The sequence below is a fragment of the Pezoporus wallicus genome, unplaced genomic scaffold (assembly GCF_028554395.1).
Source record: "Pezoporus wallicus isolate ANWC-B61680 ecotype Strahan unplaced genomic scaffold, APGP_CSIRO_Pwel_v1 contig_4264, whole genome shotgun sequence".
NCBI lineage: Eukaryota > Metazoa > Chordata > Aves > Psittaciformes > Psittacidae > Pezoporus > Pezoporus wallicus.
The window spans coordinates 715,379-737,559 of NW_026637102.1; the positions used below are offsets into that span (position 1 = coordinate 715,379).

General features: G+C 47.0%; 1 protein-coding gene across 1 annotated transcript in view; it reads left to right on the forward strand.

The window, feature by feature from the left end:
* COL13A1 (collagen type XIII alpha 1 chain) overlaps positions 1 to 22,181 on the forward strand; it is a 129,553-nt gene that overhangs the window by 67,806 nt on the left and 39,566 nt on the right. Inside the window, exons 8-19 of the mRNA XM_057403293.1 lie at positions 1,110 to 1,145; positions 1,794 to 1,820; positions 3,557 to 3,607; positions 7,327 to 7,362; positions 8,863 to 8,889; positions 9,994 to 10,020; positions 11,087 to 11,113; positions 11,221 to 11,247; positions 11,543 to 11,569; positions 15,542 to 15,607; positions 21,429 to 21,545; positions 22,038 to 22,079. Of these exons, the coding sequence (XP_057259276.1) occupies positions 1,110 to 1,145; positions 1,794 to 1,820; positions 3,557 to 3,607; positions 7,327 to 7,362; positions 8,863 to 8,889; positions 9,994 to 10,020; positions 11,087 to 11,113; positions 11,221 to 11,247; positions 11,543 to 11,569; positions 15,542 to 15,607; positions 21,429 to 21,545; positions 22,038 to 22,079 (510 nt within the window). The remainder of the gene's footprint in view (positions 1 to 1,109; positions 1,146 to 1,793; positions 1,821 to 3,556; positions 3,608 to 7,326; positions 7,363 to 8,862; positions 8,890 to 9,993; positions 10,021 to 11,086; positions 11,114 to 11,220; positions 11,248 to 11,542; positions 11,570 to 15,541; positions 15,608 to 21,428; positions 21,546 to 22,037; positions 22,080 to 22,181) is intronic.

Sequence of the window (22,181 nt, forward strand, 5' to 3'; positions counted from 1 at the left end):
GCATTCCCCATCCAGAGATTTCACACTACATTCACATGTTGGGATTGAACAGGGGGAAGGCACAAAGAAATGGCATCAATGGAGCTGGTGTCTCCAGCTGCAGAAACCAGAAAACCAGGTTTACAGCTACAGGAGGGCAGGCAGCCATTGGCAGGGACACTCTGTTTTATATAAGGAAACCCCAAACATCGGTGGAAACAGAACTGAGAGATAATTATCACATCAATTTTGCAAAATATAGGCCAAAAGCTACGTAAGTGCTGAAGCCATATTTGTCAAGATCCTTTAGCAGCAGCTGCTATCTTCCGAATCTGCACAGCCTTCGGTTTTGGTGATCAGGAATGCAAAGGGAATTGACTTAATTTATTTTTTTTTAATTTTTATTTTGGCAAATTGCATAGTTAAATGTAGGAAACTGCCTTGTAGGTAAGTGCCCAAAGAAAATTGCCACCAATCTTATGTTCATGTGTTTATGAGGCTCTGCTCAGTGTCACCTGACCCAAAGTCATTCCCCAAAACACTCTTTGGATTGTTCACACCATGACAATGCACTGAGAAGTATCTCAAAGGGGTAGAGGACACTGAACACAGCCACTCATATGTCTTCTTCCAGACATGCTTTTTCCTGTGTCAGCTTGTTTTCCCACATTTTTCTTTTGCTTCTGGACAGGGCTCTATTTTCAAGTCTAAGAGAATCCTGTTTTAAAGTGATAACTCTATAAATAAATAGCTAACACCCAGATGACTTTGGTAAAGAGAGAGTAAAACATGACAGTTTGCTACTGCAGGAAGCCCGTTCCCAAGATCTGGATTTTATGAAGCACTGGAAACTGAGATTATACTTTGTTAAGCTGAAAACTCTTGCTCTTTTGCTGCCTAAATCACTGGGTGTAATTTCTGTTGTGAGATGTGCTGGTCTGTCATATGCACATACCAGCTTGTTGCTTATGCATGTTCTTAAAGACAGGTTCAGCTACACACTCTCTCAAAATCCCTGGACACTTGCAATGCAATGTGAAGCCACATCTGTGGCATAATTCATTTGTGCTGTTTTACAACCTTGCTTTTGGTCAGTTTCCAATTGCCTCTGATTTTGCCTTAATTGCCAGGGAGACAAAGGTGCGATGGGGATCCCTGGACGACCGGTAAGTGGAAACTTCTTGTATGTGCCATGTTCTCCCCATCCTCTTCAACTTCCAAGATTTAGGGCAGGACTTTCAAGGTGATCCTCGGTGGGTGTCAGTGTGAGCAAAGCCATTTTCCCTGACCCCCACACCTGAGGGCTCTCCTTGTCACAGCAGGGTGGCCAGCCCTGCAAACTGCATACATGCAGTATGGGGGGTGTTTCCATCTGCTCTGCCATATTGCTCAGACCCTCCTCTGGTTCAGCAAGCACCATCCTCCCATTCCCCCAGTTGGGTGCCTCTTGCTGCCACCTCATGTGTTGGCTGGGCTTGCTAACCATGGGCTTGCTAACATACACCCCTGCTGCCCCAGGCAGCTGCCCTTTCCAAACAGCTCTGCCCTGAACAAAAGGGGGTATCCCCTGCCTGTCCGAGCACTGTATTTTGGAATTGCTCTTTGCTCAGACATCCCAGGGTGAGGATGGGGAAGAGGGCTGGGGCAGGAGCTGAGGCCACTTTACTTATTCCAGCTCCGTAGCCAGGGTTTTGGTGTGGGGTAGTGTACCCTTGCCGCTGACGCCTGTGTTTGTGTGTCTGTCTGTCTGTCTCTCTCTCTCTCTCCCCGCTGCACCCTCTTGCATGTGGCTGTGATGGGTGCCACTGACCCAGGGATTAAAAGGGCAACCCGGAGAGAAGGTGAGTCAGCTCCTCACAGCCCTTAGCATCCCCGACTGTCCTGATCTAGCGCCAGCCAGAGCCCCTCAGTCACAGTCATAGCTGCTGCAGCCAGTTTTGGGCTTTCACCCCCCCCAGCCTGCCCCTTCTTCCCCGGTGGTGTGAGTTTATCTCCCAAATTCCTTCCAGGCCACTCAGCCTCCAAAGATGCTGTGTTTCTTGTTTATGACAGTTTACTAACAACATAAGAGCCAGCGGGCACATGCAGAGCTCCCTCCAAGGCTTCCTGGGTTTTAACCCTGAAGTTTCTTCCTTGCTGGCAACTCCACTTGCCCTAATCAACCTGCAGCTCCCTTCCACCTCCCAGGTTAGCCCAATCCCTGGTGCAAGCTGTAACAAGGAAGAAAATGGCACAGCACTCTCCTATTTCTAATAAAGTGAGATGTCTTCTTACCAAGTAAAACTGATGGTGTAATTTAAGTCTGTGAAATGCCATCTCACAAGCTGTTTGCTGTCCACTGAACTGGTGGTGTTTTATACCTGCAAAGAAGTGGTAGTTTGTAAAGCATCCTACTGCTTACCCCCATGTTTTGATGCGTTTGATATTTCAGCATAGTCTGTTTTCCCCAGAGCTGTGAGTATTCCCCACCTATGAGAGCAGCAAAATAAAAGTGTTTGGCGTGTGTGAATAACAACATGCAGAAACTAGGAAAGGGATATATATTCACCTCATAAGGGGATCATCTGCATGCTGCCATATCAGGTTCATTTGCTCCTCTTCTTAGAAGATAGACAATAAAACACAACAAGGAGGGGGCAAGGTAGGAGAGATTATCCTTCCTTGCCTTCAAGCTACTGCTTGCTCATTGAAGCCAACCAACATTACCTAACAGACCAAAACTTCACTGCCTGAAGCCATCCTGCTTTTTCTTTGTGTGTCCTTGCATTTCTCTCTGGCCAGTTTTCAGCAAGAAAAGATAGCAGATAGATACAAACAAACAAGGGAAAAACTACTCTTAAAGCCCATGCTTTCCCAAAGCCCTCTGTGAGAGTCCTAGGTCCCAGCTGTGTTTTGAAGAGAGCTCTGCTTGCTTGCAGGCCACTTGGTTTATGGGATGCTCCATCCCAAAGCTCCCCAGGCCTGGGCGCTTCTGGAACTGCCTCTCAGGAATATGCCATGTTTTCCAAAGACAAGGACATGTCCTGCACAGTGCACGTCGTGGGTGGCTAGGAGCTGGAGAGGCAGTTGTTTTCTTTTCCAGCAAGGACTTTGCTGTTTTCATCCACATCACAACTGAGTTTGAGAAGCACACAAGTGAGGCATTTCTGGAGGCAGCCAGTGAAGTCCTTGCAGCTCCCATTTCTATGGAGCCCAACACATCCCTTCTTTTCTTTCTTCTGCAGGACACAGTCCTTCTGGACTGGCAGGAAATAAACAGCAAGGGTTTCAGGCCATCTTTCACACTTGCAATGGAGCTGAATCTGAGTTTTGCTAAAAAGTGTTTTAAGTGTTTATAGTTTTCCTTGCTGTGCAGCTTCCATTTTCTGGCACATCTGAGTAGCTCCAAATGACATCTTTTCTTCCAAAGTGTGGGCAAGAGCTGGGGGAGGCTGGAACAGCAGCTGCCCTATAAGCTCTGAAGGTCTCACACCTTAAGCACCCTTGTTTAACCCCAGTCTTGATGGGTATATAATTGTCTTTGTATTTTCCTCCTCTCAGTTTTTGACACCTTTTCCTCTCCATTGTATATCTGCAGGGTGCTCCAGGAGAAGCAGGCATGTCTATCATCGGGCCCCGTGGTCCACCCGTAAGTGGATTTCTCTCTATTTTTGACAGATGTGGGCAAGTTACAAGGAAATACTTAGGAGGGGCAGTAAGACAGCATCGGCTGGAAAGCAAAAATTCTGTGTCATGTGGTTCCCATGCTGAGCCAGGTTTGGTTTTATACTCCTATTATGTACTATATATAATGAAATTACAGCTCATGCTCTATAGCAAATGAGGAAGCCTTCCCTTGAAGGAAACAATATTCTTGTATTTAAAAGGAAGGAACATATTTCCTTCTAACAACAGGGCTGCTACCACTTTTGGAGAAAGTACACCCTTTGCCTGGCTGATCTCAGCCTTTGGTTTCATTGGCAGAGGACAAAGCCACTGATTTTGCAGAAGAGCAGGATCAGAGCTAAGCTAGTGACTTGAGAATTCACAAAGCTGGGTAGTTCAGGGTTCTTCAGAAATCCTTGTCAAGTACCCAAAATCTTGGGGACTCTTTAACACCACAGTTACCCCTATCTGGAAAGCCCCTTAGCTGGCTGGGGACCTGGGGAAAGAGTAGGCAAGATTTTGCACCCTCTTCCAGCAAAAGTGCCCCTGCAAGGTGTAAGGAATCAACCAGACAAAGCAAGGACAGGGTTATAAAAAAAGACCAACATGAAGGGTTGAAGCATTTATGCGCATGAAGCCTCTGCTTTTGAGTGGGTGCAGCCAGTCCTCACCACTCCATCCCTGAACAGTCTCTCCTGGAGATTTCCATGAAAAAAGACCTAGAGACTCAATTCTCTCCCTCTCAGTGGGCACTTCCGATTTTGATTAACCAAGCACCATCCTTGACCTGCAGAGAGGATGGGCCAACAGCAACTCTTGTTTCACATCAAAGGTCAAGTGAGAGAGCCCTGAGCAGTGCAAACACTTGTCTACATCTGGCTTTCCAATTAACTCTCCAAAAGCCCCATGATAAATGTTTCTAATAACAAGCAGGTTTGCCAGTTCCCAGGCCCACCTGCCTGGCACTCTGGAGTTTGAGAAGTGACAGAAACAAAGCCCAGGACATAAACAGGTATCTTCAAGTGTTTTACATCCAGCAGACAGGCTCTGATCATGTGGCCAATTGAGGAGGAAGAGCTGCCAGGTCTCTCAGTGCCAAACTCTGAGCAAGACCACCCTGCTCCACAAACAGTAGGTTTTGGAAGGTAGAAGTTTTTGCCTTCTCGATAGTGTGGTTATAGTAACTGGAGAGAAAAGCCATCAGTCCCTGTCACTGTAGGTCCTGCAAACAGACAGGCATCAATATTTTCTGGAAGGACACATGCCTGTTCTGCAGGGCAATTTTTAATGTCTCTTTTGGGGCTGCTGCTTTGCCTCATTGCCTTCTCTGCTCTTTGGGAAAGTGCACAACACATTGCATCTCCAAAGCAGCGGAAAACTTAGATGGCAAATTATATTTAAAGTGGGCTTTTGCCTACACCAGTCAAAGCCCTGAGGTGCCAGCACTGGCACAACTCCACACTTCCACCCCAAAGTCTACTGTGAAGATGATCCAGTTTCCCAGAGAGCTGCTGATAGGTCAAAAGGATGGCTGAGCACTGAAGACAAACAAGGAAACCCTGGCCAAGGGGCCACTCGGAAAGATGTGGGATGACAAATAGTTTCCAGATTTTTGTCTGGAGGTTAAAGCTTTCACTCGAGCTCAGAGCTGCTTAACTTCTGGCCAGAGAGGGACAGTATGCCGATAGTGACAGAAACAGACGGTCTCCATGATTTGGCAGCTTCCAGGATTACATATTTCATATGATCAACATTTTAAAAAGAAGACAAGGGAAAACAGTCACCCAACAAAAACAGTCTCTTGGAATCACTCACTGCTGAACTGTTGTTTTGGCCTGATACCGTGCAAATCACTCTGCCGTCCCCCAAGGAGAAGGAGTCTGCAGTCTACAGAGGAAGCCAAATTGTACCATTTCCAGGTTTTCTCCCTAATTCTTTTTTTAGCACTTCTTATCCAGGGAGGTGTCCAAAAAGGAACCAAAATTAATGAATTGTAGCTAGTCTGCTCCTGGTTCTTGCCTTTTTGGGAACCAGCAGTGGACAGATCCTTTAATTTATAGCCTATCTTCCCTCCTGGTGACAGGCCAACAGGACCAGGTGGTTTTATATGTATCTTGCAAAGCAAAGCTGACCAATTTCAACTTTGCAGAACTAAAGAAACAGTGCAAATGCGATTAGGTCCTGTATCATTTTGTATAAAGACAGAACTGTTAAGTGCAACGTGAGGCGTTTTGTGGTAGGGGCATCTCTCAGACTCTGCAAAGAGGTTATTTGGCCCTATCCTTTGAAAGGTAAACATTCTTTGGGTCTGCAGATGGAGGAGACATAACCTGAAGGTGAAGGTTTTCCCTGCCAATGTGGCTCTGAGCTCTCTCCCAAGGGATTTTCGTTGCTTCACTGTGGCAAACCTCAGCCTTGTAACCTAGCAGGTCTGTCCCCTCCTTCCCCTTCCCTTCCCCCACATGGAATCACTCTGGTTAAGGCAGACATACACCCAAGTGCATTTCTTTTCAGAAGTGAACCCTTCTTATACCCAGGTCTGTCCTAGGAAACCCTTGTGAGGCAATATGAGATACCAGTCATGGTATCTCATGTTGCCTAAGAAAGCATTTTATTCCCCCAAACAAAGCATGAGAACACATAAGAAACCTGGACTTTTTGGCGTTGTAACATGGCTTTTGGGGAAGGCAAGATGCCACAGTGGTCACTCAATGAGCATCGTACAGGATTTACCTCCTCCTGCTGTTTCCGTCTATATGGGTGTGCTTCCAGATCTGCTGAATTCAGGTCCATATTGCTTCCTGACTTGGCTCACACATTTTTTTGGGGAGATTGAGATTAAAAAATCCGTAAATAAAGCTGTATCTTTACTGGATATCCACAAACCTAGGTAACAGTGGCCTGGGATGTCACAGGTCCCAGAAACTGAAGAATTACGAAAAATTAACAGCCAAGATATTTTCCTTTTTCAGTGTTTTGAACTGGTGATGAAGAAGCTGCCAAACACATCTCAAGACAATGTTTGCTGTACCTGATCCCAAACTGGTAGCCAAAACTGGCTAGTCAGAAAGAGGCAGGGGAAAGTCTTGGTTCTCATGTTACTCTCATTACACTACCTAACTCTCCTTTTTCTCTTAACTCTCAGAAGAAAACAAATAAACAAGCAAAACAGAAAAGAAGAAAAAAAATCATCTCTCCTCCAGAATTATTTGTGAGGAAAGTGAATGCACCGGGACATGAGATTAGGGGAGGAGGAGGAGAAGGAAGGCTGTATTTAGACACCAGTGACCTGCAAGGTTTGTCTTGCACAGAGCAGCACCCTGCATTAAACACCTCCAGGTTATGGCAGCAAGAATTGCCATAAAATGAGCTCAGCCTCTGGAATATACTCCAAAAGCATAGCATGTGGGCTAGGGACACCCATTTAATTAATGTAGAAACTTCAAGGAAACTGCTTGCAGTCTAAACTGGACCTGCTCCAGCATATACTTGGCCCTGTACAAATTGGAGTGTGGATGAGAAATTTCCCCTCCTTCCCAAGATGCTTTCCCATTGAAGGGGAATTGAGCCTTGTGTAGCTCTTCAGAGAGTTGCCGGATTAATGGGCAGAGGCTGGAGGGAAGGCTCCATAGGGAAGATTTATAGTCCATCAAAACCTACTTCAGTTCTTCTGAACTGCTCTCTCTGCTTCATCCTTTCCAGGGACAGCCTGGAACAAGAGGTTTTCCTGGATTCCCGGTAAGTGTAACTGCTAGTTTATGAGGTATGGGTGTGCAATAGCAATAGGAAACCTCATTAGTGCTTGCTGTATCTCATAATTTTTGTCTAAAATCAAGTACCTGATCTGGTATCACTGGAAGAAGTAATTTTTTCTTCATTTGTTTTTTTTCCTTTGTTTTTTCTTTTAAATGATACTTAGGGAAAAAAAACAAAGCCCCAAACCAAACAAACCACGCAACTCCAAAAGGAAATTAATTTTAAAAAACCCAAACCCCCAAGTGTTAAAATAACATAGTTGAAGCCAGATCTGTTCAGTAAAAGAAAACCATCCTAAGAAATATCTCCAAACAAAGAAAATAACCCTTAGGTAAGTGAAATTCCAACCTTAATTGAGCCTTTAGGTGATATTGCAGTATTACTAAGTGCCTGTGACCCAAATGGGGTCCTGCATGATGCAGGTCAGCTGTGGACATTGCTAGGCAGAACACCCCAGTCATACCAAAGGGAAAGAACAAAAAACGATAGGGAATTCTTCTCCAACACTGTCACAGAGGGGCAAGGGAACAGAAAACAAGCCCAGGAGAGGACAAAGCAAATCTCATTTCAGTCCTAGAGTTGCTGGCAACACTCTCTGAAGCGTTGAGGCTGCTGGAGAACCCAAATGGTTGCTATTTATTCTTATGCATTTATCCTGGACAACTAGGAAGCCTAAAGCAAACACAAACACCCCCCACTTCCCTGCTTCTGCCAGGCAGCTCAGCTGCTGCTCCAGGACACACGATGTGCCAGAGCTGGTCTGCGGGGGAGACTCTCACGCCTGGAAAATGGGAGGAATTGGCAGCATCTGAACTGTCTGACTGGGCTCCATGGCTCTGCCCTTTACAAAAAAGGGAGCTGTGAGCTGCCCCTGGGCTGAGGAGAAGCAGATTTCTCTAGGCCTTTGTGGTCTTTGGCTTTTGGAGGAACAGAAAAAATATCAGCCCAGCTCATGAGAAAGTGCTGGCTGGGACAGTGTCCTGTGGAGCCTATTTCTCATCAAATACTACCTTCAACATGCTGCTGAGCTGCGTGTCACCTCTTCCCTGGGACACTTTTATTATTCTGTCAGTTTCAAAAATTCATTTCCCCCTGTTCTCCCAAAGGTGGGTGCCTTTTTAAATCAAAGTCTCAAGAAAACTGTTGATTTTCAATGAGTTTACAGGACGTGGCAAAACGTGAAATGCTGAGGGTTTTTTGCAAACTTCCATGAATTCCTCCTCCTTCCCCTCCCTTCTTGTGTCCAGTGTTGCTGTTGAAATGGGGTGACAGTGACCAGGTGTCTGCAGAAGCAGTTGTGAAGCTGGGCAGGTACTCAGTGGGCCAAGGACCTGCCAGGACTTGGTGGGAGGGCAGAGAGGGTCACCTTTCCTCTATGTCCTTACTCCAGTCCATGCAATCTTGCAACACATAATGGTTTCCAGGGCAGATGGACAGAAACCCCAGTGAAAGCATCTCTCATAATGTTCTTTTTTCTTTCAGGGCCCTATCGGCTTGGACGGCAAACCGGTAAGCAAACAGCTTCTCTCAAGGCTTTCTGCCCTGCCGTCTGTTAGGTCCCTCTGTCCTGCCAGCCCGTGTGTTACAGAGGATGTTTTTAAGAGGATTATTTTGCAATGTCATGCACATGCATGGATTAGAAGAAAATTAGAAGGTTGGCAGGCAGAAGGATACCACAGATGCCTTGGGGGAGATGCAGAAGTCAGGAGATCAGTGAAGTCAGAGTGTGGCTGCTTTCTTTCTAGGCAAATCTATAAAATAGCGCTTCACAAGTGCAACAGCCTGGCTGCAGCAGGGAAAATCTTACCAGGCACTCCCACCCTCAATCAGAGAGACAGAGCAGGCCCCCAAGGCACCAGCCTTCTGCCTAAGACAGCCTACAGCTTCATCTGATGTTGACCCTACAGCTTCTCTTTCCTGTTGTGCTGCAAAGAGTTGCAGTAGAAGAGGAAAGGACTCTGAAGACATCCATGCTGTCCTTTGGGCCTCCTTATAATCAGCGTTGTAGTAGAGAGAGACCTAAGTTCTTCCCATTCTTAGAGAGCTAAGCACAACTGTAGCTACTTCCCTATGAACCAAACTCACATGAAACCCATAGCTCCAGAGAGCCACTTAGACAAGTTGCCCACCACACTTCCTCTAGCCATGCTGTAATGGAGAAAGAGCTGGTAGCCCATATTGCTCACGTCTCATTTCCTATAGCAGGACTCTGTTTTTGCCATGAGGAGCATCACTCTCAAAACAGACCCACCAGCTTCTCTCTTCTACTGCCCTGAAAATATACACTTGAGTCCCAGTAAGGTGCAGTACCCTGCACTCAGCTGAAGTAGCTCTGCCAGCCCAAGGAGGGGCTTAACAATGTCCTAGCCATGCCCCAAGGAGCCTTTGCACCCCATATTCATTCTCTAGAGCTTTGTCCTCAGCATTGTGGGTAGCAGGAAGTGGTTTTCTCTTAAGTGTGGAAGCAAAGCTCCACGTGCACAATGTTGTACCTCCCTTGACAAGGTATAGTAACTGCAGGCACCTCCTGAGGCAAAGGGTTAAGCGGGTTAAGTCAATATCTTCTAGAAACTGCAGTGGTTGAAGCTGATGCATGTTTTCTGTCTTTTGCAGGGTTACCCTGGACAGAAGGGGGAGATGGTAAAAAAAATATATTTTTATCTCCTGGTTTGACATGATGTTGCCTCTCAGCAGGAAACAAGCTCATAGGCAGAGTAGAGATCTTAGTTCAGCTAATGCACTAGCTGTGTCCCTAATTCTGTAACTTCATAATAGCAGTGCTTGGATGCACATCCGTAATTTTTACATTATGGCTATCAGGTTCATCATGTCACAACAGCTACTCTCCAGTTACGCATGGGATATGTTTTCCTTGCAGTTAGCAATTACGTTCTTTAAATATACTCTGGGAGCTGACATTTTTCATGGTTGGCCTCATAGCAGAAGTAAAAGTCGATGGAAAGATTTCTGAAAACCCATCTGGCAGTTTTCAACTTATCTAACAACAACAGAAAACCACCATATTTTTTGTATTAAATATTTTTTTCCCCTCTTGAAGCTCTGTTTCATGTGTGCATCATACTAAAACGCTTTTAGTTGAAAATGATAAACTTAGGCTGCACTCAATGGAAACCTAAATGAGGTCTTGCTCCTCTCAACATCTCTGCTGATGAAATCCCCAAACATGAGTATGCCAAGCTAGTAGCTCTGTAGTTACCTTTGCTCACTGAAATGCTGAACTTTTTCTTCTGCTAATCCTGTTTTTTGAACTTGAGTGTCAGTATAACCCTCTGGCAAATGCACGTTGAAGATTCCCTCCTCCAGTGAAGGGGTGAGCTGACATCCCCCTGTTATGCAGTCCTACCTCAGGCAGTTGCAGCTCAGGCTTCAGTCCTGACTGCTTCTGTTTCAATCCCAGTGCGTTGACCAAGATGCGCTGTCAACTGAGGTCCTGGGAAAAATAAGGGTGTGTTTTCCTGGTTATTTTTCTCCTCTCCTTTTAATAATTCCCCCCTGTGGTGCAGCCAGAACATGTGTGCATTTTCACTCCTCCAGAGTAACAAAAAGAACCCAGATCTCCTGGGAACTTTATCCACAATTGTTTTTAAAAGCTGAGTTTCCACCTACTCCATACACTGAGAGTTTTTGTCTTCTTGTCACTGTAAATGGGAATCCATCTCGCATTCACAACTGTGTTTCTTTAAAGGGTGCTGCAGGTCCCAGGGGACAACCCGTAAGTATCCCATCTCTTGTAATCACACCTCCTCCTAATCCCTTTCATCTTGCATAAATTGAACTTCCTAATTTACTGAGGACTTTTTTATCACTTTTCTTTTATAGGGACCCCCAGGACAAAAAGGAGAAAAGGTAACTTTAATGAGAGATATGTTGAAAATTAAATGTAAAATGTGAGGAAGGAAAGGACTCACTGGAGTTGGTGCTGATCAGCCTGACTGCGTGGCTAAGAAATGCAGCAAGAACATAGGGCTCTGGGGCTAAAGGGACAGGAGGCAGAATGTTTGCAGGGTACAAATTGGCATAGCCACACTGAGTTCAATAGAGTCACAATGATTTACACCATCTGGGTCTTATCCTGTGTGTCTATTTTGGTGCTCTCTGTTCATGGTTTAAACTCGTTCCTTTTAATCCCATTCTTTCACAGGGTCAGTGTGCAGAGTACCCGCACAGGGTAAGTCATTAGCGTTATTATCATCTGCCCCGTGCCTTCCTGCATGTTAATCCTCCTTTGTTTGAATGGCCTTTTTGTTGGAAATATAGATCGTTTCATTAACAAGAGGAGTCACCTGGGCCCTGAGGGCCGTGCTCGGCTGATAGATGTGTTTCACAGAAAAGCAGCAGATAAGGTTTTCCAGGAGGGGTATTGGTTCTCCGGTCTGTTCCTGCCCACTGGGCTCACCCCCAGCTAAATGATGCAGTTGCTGTTTCCTTGTGACCCTCTCATGGTTCTGTGCTGGACCAGGGAAGGTCTGTATCCTCACCCCAAAACCCAACAAAACCTGGGATTTCTAGAAGAGTGAGAACACTCACACCTTGTGCTGCTGCTACACCATCTCTGTCCTGCTTCCTCAGCCTCCACTGCAGGTGTGTGGTCAGGAGCAGTATGTCGTTTGCAGATCTTGGGGAAAATCTATGATCATTACTTCCTTTTTCTTCTCTCTCGTGCTGGTTGCAGCCCTCCACAGAGACAACAGGGAGGGTCGTGCTTCCTTTCCAAAAGTAACCCTGATCACCCCTGACCCCAGTGCTCTGGCCGGTTCCTGATGAGCTGGTGCCCATGCCCAGTCCCCCAGCCTGGTGGGCTTTCTGCTTGCAAAGAGACAGAGAAGGAGGGTTCATTCTAGCAACAGTTTAACAAAAGCCAGGATGTTGTCCCACTTGTCTCTTTGTCCTGGACTGGCTGGCATGTGCCACAGCCAAGAGAGGAGAAAGGACATCATGGGGTTTGAGGGGTTTACAGTGGTAAAATTTAACCAGCTCTAAAAACAACCAGGGCACTGAAAATCCACTGGAAATGCATTGGAACAACATCATATGAAGCAGCTGGAATTTGTAATCTGGGTGTACAGGGAGATAGGCTTAAGGGCTTTCTGTTTATTTTGATGGGCCTCTGAACAACTAGGTGGGCTCTGGTCCCTGGCCCTGAGGGAGCAGGGCCCTGGATGCTCCAAGCAGCAAAGACAGGAGAGAGAGCTCAGCTGGCAGCAAGACAGAAGGGAGCCATTGGTCTGTGCCAGTCCCAGTACAATAATAGCTGGTCAGCTGTGTTTATTTAGGCTAGTGGGCTCACTAGATTGTTATGTTAAAAAGAAGCTTACGATGCTCACTGGAGTGGTGTCCTGGCTTCCCGTTACAGCCCTTGGCCTGGGCTGTCCTCAGTGCTCAAGGTGAAAAGCAGCCTCAGGAACTGCAGCAACACTGGGAAATGGAGATGCAGCTCGTACATCACTGGGAGTAGCCAGGCTCATGCCTGGGAGCAAAGGCACGCTGGTTTGGGGTTGGGGTTGTGGTTGTAGGCATGCAGGGTGACATACTGCAGGGCTGTGGCAGTGAGGAAAGGGTGAGTGCAAAGCCCCACGTCCCAGCAAATCCTAGCGATGTTTCCTTGGAGATACTTATGGTCTCATGAAGCAGCAAGCTCAACATTTTAAAAAGCCCATGAGTAGTTGCAAGGCAGAAACATGCTCACAGGAAGGGTGACTATCCTCAGATCAGCTCAAGGGTGGGCAGTTCTGAAGGGTCTGGTCACAGCCTGCAAGTTCATGGAGGCTGAGGCACAAATGAGCCACCAGAGGTGCAGTTCTCTCTCTTCCCCCCAGAATGAAAATTAGGATGAGCTTTGTTGTAAAAATGCTACACATTTGACTGAATTTCAATTTTCACTTGCTTTACTGGTTGACAAAGTCCTTTGTCAGATATTCTGAGTGAGGAAAAGAAATCCGGCATCCTGAAAATCCAAGGATGTTGTTTTGGTTTTGTTTTGCCTTTGTTTTCTTAGGAAGGAAATATAAGGTTAGGACGTATGGATTGGCTCTTGTTGTGATTTCCTATTTTTATTGAGTGAGCCTGTACAGCCTGCACTGCTGTGAGGGATGAACCTGGTAGCGCGGCTACACATTCTGTGCGGCTGCGTGAGGTGCTCCGAAGTGCTGCCCCGATGAAGGGCACTCAACTCAGGGAAATGGGGGACCAGACATGCTCCATCTGCTCTCAGAAGTGCTGTGTGTCTAACTGACCCCATTTGTGTCATGTGTCTTCGCTGTCCCCTAGGAATACCTAAGTACCACCCTTGCAGCCCTGCGCTCTAACCAGATCCTTACGCTGAAGGTTTGTGTGTAACAATCTGATGGGACCCAGTTCTGATGCAAAGGCTTGAAGATGCGGATCCAATATTACATGCTGTCTTCTGACGAAAGCTTGCCATTGAGACATAGAAGGGGCAGGGCAGGAGCTGTGTGGAAGAGGCTTCAAGTTTCATCTCTAAAATCTCCCACTTGCGCCTGAATCCATTGCTGGGTCTTGTCTCACCTCTGTTTTCAGGATGGCTTTTCTCCATTTTCCTCCTTATCTTTTCCAGCATCCTCCCTGCTTCCCTATAAGCTGCATAGTATTTCAGCACTTGAGCCAGGTAAAGCCAGCTCGGCTGGGTCTGGGTTGCTCGTACAGATGTGCTAAGTACACTTAGCACAGAGGTGTGGGGATTTACAGCAGCATCTCCCTTGAGAAGATTAACACAGTCCCACATCCTCTCCTGGGCTATGGGGCCTCCTGCACTGTCTTTTAGAAAGAGAAGGATTTCTTTCAGATGAAATCAGTGTAGCTGAATTACCAGCAGCTTTTGTTGTGATAGCTTGTGGCTGTCTGGTTCATCGCATTTGACCACAACTGCCTGATCACAGGGCAGCAATGCTGCAATATTGGATTGCCGCTTCACTTTGTAATAGGACTGGGTCCTTACTTTCACTGCAAACGTGAAGAACAGTGTTTAAAGTGATTAAAGTGCACTTCCTCGGTGCATATGGTTGTTGTGGTGGGAAACCTGTGGGCACACCTCTCAGATCTGAGTGCACAACTCACATGGGGAAACTTTGCATGCAGGGGCACATTTTTTGTGTCTGAGCATAGAAAGCATCTTTTCCCTGTGTAAATCAAGAGCAGCTTCAATGGAAAACTGATAGGAACAGGAAAGTGGATCTGGCCAGAGGAGCATTCCTGGGCTTGGAGCCGGCATGGTGGGTGCCAGGGTGACTGCTGCATGCATGTAAGTGGAAACTAGATACAGCAGAAGGATGAACAGATGCTTCTGAGCTTTGGTGCATTTGATTTCTGTGTGTCCAGGTCAGCTTTGTGCCCTAAGGCAGCATTCCTATCTATAAGCAGTCAGAGGATGATATTACTGTTAGTTACACAAGGAAAAGCAAAGCATAGGCTTCAAAAGCAATACCCTGCTTAGGACTCAGACACCAAGGCCTAGTCTTTTCCTTTGGCCATGATAAAATGAACCCAGCTAAATGAACCACAGTAAGACCTGTTTGCTGGCCCTGGTGCCTTCTGTTGACCTCTTCTACCCTTTCTCTACTCCTACCCCTGGAAGAAGGGTGATGCCTGGAGATACAATGTGTTTTTTGTAATGAAAGATGGATAGAACTAGGAAATCACACTTGGAAAATTTGAAGAAAATTTTCATTTTGATAGTTGCCTCAAATCTGATGTTGAGAAATTAAAAGGAACAGTCCTGTCACTAGCGAGCTTAGCAGAGCCCGTGGGGGGATGTCATGTAGTAAATACTGCCTGAGGAGATCAGTAGAGATGAGTCAACCCTCAACCCCAGGCAATTTTAATTTCCAGAGAAAGCAGTAAAAGCTCTGTGTGGTGGGAGCATCAGGTTGGCAAGCGCAGCATCACTTGCCAGTGCTGGCACGTGACAGGTCCCCCTGTGAGCAATGCATGGCACAGAGGAGCTCAGAGGTCTGCCGGCAGGTACCTGTGCTGTGCACCCTCTGTGCACGGCTCTTGTGGGTGGGTATTTTTACAGCAATCTCTCTGTTCCCCTCTTCTCTGTTCTCTCCCCTGGCTGCTCTCTGACTCTCGGTGCCCTAATGGCCTCCTTTGCACTGCAATCTTCTGGTTTGATCTTCTTCAGCTGTTGCCTCTCCTCAATTCAGTGCGGCTGGCTCCACCTCCGGTCATAAAGAGACGCACTTTCCAGGTAGATTTCTCCTTGTTGCCTGTTTCTAAGCTTACCCCAATGCTTTAAATTAATTAGCTTGTTACCTGTCTTTCTTACCCTACATGGGCTTTCCAAGAGGTTCAGGCAGAGCTGAGGGGCTTTCTTTGAAGCAGAGAAAATCTTTGATGTGATAATGTGGCTAAAAAGAAATCCAGTGAAGCCAGTTTTCTAAACTAAAAGAAACGGGCCATGAAACTGTTCTCAGGACTGTCAACAAGCAGCCTCCTACATTATGGAGTCAGTTCCTGCATATTCAATCTTCAGAAGAGGTCAGAAACCTCTTGCTGAAATGCAGCTAATGTCTGTGAAACTTAACTGAGATGAATGAATAGGCAAATGCTTCTTCTATGGGCTAGTCTAGTCTGAGACACTTGGGAAAATGTGTTTAAATAAGCTGTTATAATGGTTTCATTAAGTTGCATTAAATCTTTGTGTAAACACATTTATTTTGGTTTCCAGGGCCATAATTCATGTTTAGTTTAGTTTATTTTGGGAATGAATTCATAAGATGAATTACAGACATATGAAGAGTGAATAAGAGTGTCCATAGTCAGAGTTCATGTGGCTTTTAATGAGCCCACTTTGAGCTCCCTTGTTCATCAATTGGGATTAACTTTCCCGTGTGGACAAACCACTGTAATTACCCCGCTGAAGTGTGCTGGGCACCCTCTATTAAGTGGCTTGGTTTTGTCACCCTGCTGCCTGTCTAGACTGTCAGATGCTAGCAGGGAACCGCCGTCTGCACTACAGGCCTTTACCACGAGGTGCCTAGTCCTTGCCCAGTGCTGGCAAAGTCCTGACCTTATCACTTGAGCCTCCGGTCTCAATTCAGTTTCTATCGATTCAGTGTTTGCAACACACAAAGCCCCATGGATTGCTCTGGTCAGCCTTCAAAGTGACAGTCTGGAGAGCCAGGCCAAGGACTGACCTCTTGGGAAGGCTTTGAAAGCTGATGTTCGTATCCAGGATGAAGTGGGAAACTTGAATAGCTGCCCTGAGTCCTGTTGTCAGCCAGGGCTGCAAATTCCCTCTGTCCCCAGAGGGTAACTTCACTGAAGAATTTTGCCATGATTGGTTTTGCTGTTACTGTATTCATTCTCTAAGTGTAACAAAGTGTAATCCACTCCTACAGATCTGCCAGCACCTGGCAATTCTAGGAGCTCAACATATGAATACTAAGAAAATATGTGAGGCTGAAAAATAAACATTAGCACCGTGCCTGAGAGGGGAAAATCCTGCTGCTGCCTCTGAGCACATCCGCAAGAGGGCTTTGCCCAAAGGCTTAGGCTTAGCAGAGACATGGGCTGAGTGTAGACCTGTGCTAGGAGGCTGAACAAGCATTGGATTGCTGGGCCCGAAGCAGGGTTGCTAAATGGTGTTTAAAAGAACTGAAAAATAGCTCCAGTTAATAGCTAATCGTATAGAATCATAGAGTCATAGAATGGTTTGGGTTGGAAGGGACCTTAAAGATCATCTAGTTCCAGCCTTCCTGCCATGGTCACTGGTCACTTACGCTAGAGCAGGTTGTTCAAAGCCCAATCCAGCCTGACCGCAAACATTTCCAGGGATGGGGCAGTCACAGCTTCTCTTGGCAACCTGTTCCAGTGCCTCAGCACCCCCATAGTGAATATTTTTTTCCTGATATCTAATCTAAACCTACCCTCTCTGTTTAAAGTCATTCCTCCTTGTCCTATCACTACATGTCCTTATAAAAAGTCCTTCTCCAGATTTCGTGTAGGTCTCCTTAGGCACCAGAAGCTGCTCTAAGGTCTCCCCAGAGCCTTTTTGTCTTCAGGCTGAACAAGCTCAGCTCTCTCAGCCTGGAGACACCTGATGAGAATGACACCTGATCTCCAATTTACTGTATCCATTTACCATCCGGTTAGACCTGCGGTGGTCCTTTTGTGCCGAATACATTAATAAGAGTATAATGATGTGATAATAACATTTTGCATGTTTAGGGATCTGCATGGACAGGCACTCACTTAGACAAAGCACACTCTGTTCAAGGCAGCAAAGTGAAGGCAATGCAAATGGGAGTTTGAGTGAGCTCCTTCCAGCTGCTCCCTGTGCTGGGGCAGGGCTCCTGCTCTCCACATCTCCCTGTACCCTGCCAGGGTGCCAGCACCCCCTCACAGCCCCGTGCTGCATTATAATGTCCTAAATCTGAAGCATGGACTGGGCTGACAGAGAGTAGCTGAGATAGGAATAGAGGAAGGAGAATCAATGGGAGACAGGAAAAGATCCTTTGTCTTCCCATGGTAGGGGTGCTGTAATATGCATGTACTCTTTAGTGCACCCGTGGTGGGAGTGATGTCAGATGCAATGGGAGTGAAATCTCTGAAGCCGGGCTGCAAGGTCAGGGCAAGAAGAAATCTAGAAAAATACTCCAGTGCCCTCCAAACGTCTTGTCTTCATTGGATGCAAATTCCCTCACAAATTTAAAAGCAGTGAGACCATTTACAGGGCAGTTAAATAGCACAGAGCATGGAGGATAGGGAAGCTCAGGAAGGATCCTGTGTCCCCTTGCATGTGCCACAGGGTGAGCCAGGATCCACTTACAAAACAGGGAAAACAGAGGGCACCTTTCCTGCCTGGCCCAGCAGGCTTCCCAGCACAGGCTGTGAGTTGTCGGCAAGGCAGTGTCTTTCCCACGGAGAAGGGCTGTTGCTCCACATGACTGAACTTCCTGTGAGCCTAGCCTGTGTTTTGGAAATTTTAAATAGAACTCATGGCAGAAGGGATGAAATTTGCAGCTTATTACTTTCATTTATCATTATAAATAGGGCAAACATCCCTGTATCTGTGTGTTTTACCAAAGGCAGCCAGGATAAAGAGCATACTTGGTAGGAACACACACGGGACAGATTTCATGCATTCTCCTGCACACACAAATGCATGACAGCAGACTTAGTTTTACCCAGTAGTAGTGTATAAGGCTGTATAGAGGATAAATGCAGCAGAGACCCAACTGCACACCCACTGATTTATAATTGAGAAACAACCATGTTTGACTTCCAGCTTCCCGTGGATCCACCAAGGAGAGGTTTTCAAATTTAAATTGGGTCTCCACCAGTAGGATGTCATGGTATTTTATCTAGGGAGGGGGAATGGGAGTGGAGACCACAAGACTAACAGCTTAGTGTGGATGCCACAGTGCCTTAGGATTGTGCTGGATTCATCAATTATAGATCAGATGGCAGATAAAACTAACACCAGAGGAATGTAGGCCCACTGATGAACGGGATGGGTGCCCTGGTGACAGAAGATACAGAGATGGCAGAGTTACCGAATGCCTTCTTTGTCTCTGTCTACTCTGCTGCGGGCAGTCCTGAAGAGCCCTGTACCCCTGAGACCTTAGATGAAGTCAGGTCAACGGAGCGGTTTGCCTTAGTCGATGAGAAACGGGTTAGAGACCAGTTGAGCAATCTGGACATCCATAAATCCATGGGTCCAGATGGGATGTACCCGCGGGTGCTGAGGGAACTGGCGGAAGTCATTGCTAGACCACTCTCCATCATCTTTACCAAGTCTTGGGAAACGGGAGAGGTGCCTGAGGACTGAAGGAAAGCGAATGTCACTCCGGTCTTCAAAAAGGGCAAGAAGGAGGACCTGGGTAACTATAGACCGGTCAGCCTCACCTCCATCCCTGGGAAAGTGATGGAACACCTTATCCTTGGTGCCATCTTAAGGCATATCAAGGATAAGAGGGTTATGAGGGGCAGTCAACATGGCTTCACCAAGGGGAAATCATGCTTGACCAATCTCTTAACCTTTTATGAGGAAATAACATGGTGGATGGATGATGGCAGAGCGGTGGATGTGGTCTACCTTGACCTCAGCAAAGCATTTGACACAGTCTCCCACAGCATCCTCACAGCTAAACTGAGGAAGTGTGGTCTGGATGATCAGGTAGTGAGGTGGACTGCGAACTGGCTGAAGGAGAGAAGCCAGAGAGTTGTAGTCTATGGGGCGGAGTCTAGTTGGAGGCCTGTATCTAGTGGAGTGCCTCAAGGGTCAGTACTGGGACCAGTATTATTTAATATATTCATCAACGATTTAGATGAGGGAATTGAGTGTACTATCAGCAAGTTTGCTGATGACACTAAGCTGGGAGGAGTGGCTGACACTCTAGAAGGCTGTGCTGCCATCCAGCGAGACCTGGACAGGCTGGAGAGTTGGGCAGGGAATAACTTGATGAAATATAACAAGGGAAAGTGTAGAGTCCTGCATCTGGGCAGGAATAACCCCAGGTTCCAGTATAGGTTGGGAAACGACCTGTTAGAGAGCAGTGTAGGGGAGAGGGACCTGGGGGTCCTAGTGGACGACAGGATGACCATGAGCCCACACTGTGCCCTTGTGGCCAAGAAGGCCAATGGCATCCTGGGGTGTATTAGAAGGGGGGTGGTTAGTAGGTCGAGAGAGGTCCTCCTTCCCCTCTACTCTGCCCTGGTGAGACCGCATCTGGACTATTGTGTCCAGTTCTGGGCCCCTCAGTTCAAGAAGGACAGGGACCTGCTGGAGGGAGTCCAGCGCAGGGCAACGAAGGGAGTGGAGCATCTCCCTTATGAAGAAAGACTGAGGGAGCTGGGTCTCTATAGTTTAGAGAAGAGGAGACTGAGGGGAGACCTTATTAGTGTATATAAATATATAAAGGGGGAGTGTCACGAGGATGGAGCCAGGCTCTACTCAGTGGCAAACAATGATAGGACAAGGGGTAATGGGTACAAACTGGAACACAAGAGGTTCCACTTAAACTTGAGAAGAAACTTCTTCTCAGTGAGGGTGACAGAACACTGAAACAGGCTGCCCAGGGAGGTTGTGGGGTCTCCTTCCCTGGACACATTCAAAACCCGCCTGGACACATTCCTGTGTAACCTTACCTAGGTGTTCCTGCTCCAGCAGGGGGATTGGACTAGATGATCTTTTGAGGTCCCTTCCAATCTCTAGCATACTGTGATACTGTGATCAGCAGTCTGGTATTCAAACGTGACGCTTCCAACCCACTGTCTCCTTCAGCGCCGCTTGATCCCAAGTCGAGGTCCTTTGGGCCAGATGACATTGCTGAGGCATGAGCCACAGCCACCAAATGGCTACTGAAGGGTCTGGGGAGGAACCGGCTGAAACAGCTTTATTTCAGGGAGCTTAAAATGGCAGGTGGCTCTGCATGCACTAGCTTGTTAAATCTTACAAAACCAGACTCTTCCTGGTGTACATAGGCCTGTTCTGGGCAGGCTCCAGAAATGCCGTGATGATCGTGTTATTTTCTTTTGGTTTTGTGGCATTTCTACTTTTGGTCCTTGGCAAAACAGAGGGATATATTTGTCCAACAAATATAGCATAGGGAAAAAAATAGGCTGAGGTAAGACACTGTGGTTCTGCCTGGAAGTGCCAGGGTGGTCACGGGAGGCTTTGCTTCACATATGACTGTCAAGTGCTTTGGAAAGCCTCCTGAGAAGCTCAAGAGATGTTGGTCCATGACTTATAAATTGTACTTGACTGAATGGAGAAAAAGATCTCTTCGAACTGCTCAGTCATCTGTAGATCCCTTTTAAAGAGAGGTCTAACAAGGTGGCCTCAGATGTCTTTGCAAACTGTAGGGTGGTGGCTCCTGCTGCCCAGGCAGCCTGGCCATCCTCAGCAGGTCTCTCCCTCACTCTTGGAAGCCTCTTCTAGCACTAACCTGGGACTTGTTCTACCTCTTCTGCTTCAGCCAGGCTGATCTGCTTTGGGCCTCTGGGGTGCTGGTGTGAAAGGTTTGCTCTGCCTGCTCATAACCCGTTGTTTTAACAAACCGCAGGGTGAACAAGGACAAGCAGGAATCCAAGGTCCCCCGGGCCCCCCTGGTCCACCAGGGCCGGCTGGACCGGCTGGACCTGAAGGAATCCCAGGGCAGCCAGGGCCAATTGGACCACCTGTAAGTACAATTACAAAAAAGCCTTCTGCTTCCTCTTTCCCTAGGGCACGATTTTCTCTGCCCTTTGTTGCCTCTTCTGAAGCCAAGATAGCCTCAGACAGGAGATTTGTAGGGGATGTGAATGTGTGTGGAGGACGAAGTTCTCAGGAAGGACAGGGAGTGTGAGGGAGAGCGGAGGTGTGCAGCCAGCATTGTTGCTATCTGGACACACATGTGTGAGTGGGTGACACCAAGGCTCATTTCCTCCTCCTCAGGCTCTGCAAAGGGACACAGGGAGGAAGTAGCATGAAGGATGTAATTGTCCTGCTCACAGCAGAAACCTGGCTGATAAGCATCCCTGTGACTCCTTTGAAGCTCTGCCTCTGTCCTGTTCTCAGGCTGGTAACAAGCAGCCAAGGAGGGCAAGACCAGAAGTACTGTTTAAGACAATACCATTGCTGAATGGCAGGGTACAGCAGAAAATCTTGCTAAGGTAACTCTCTCTTCCGACAGGGCATAGCTGGAGAACCTGGGAAGCCTGGCAGAGATGGAAAGGTGGGTACCAGAAACCGTTCCTGGGAGCTGCAGGGAGAAACATGACATGCTGGCCCCACAGTTGCTGCAACATGAAAGAATTTTCCATCTCAGAGTTTTCGA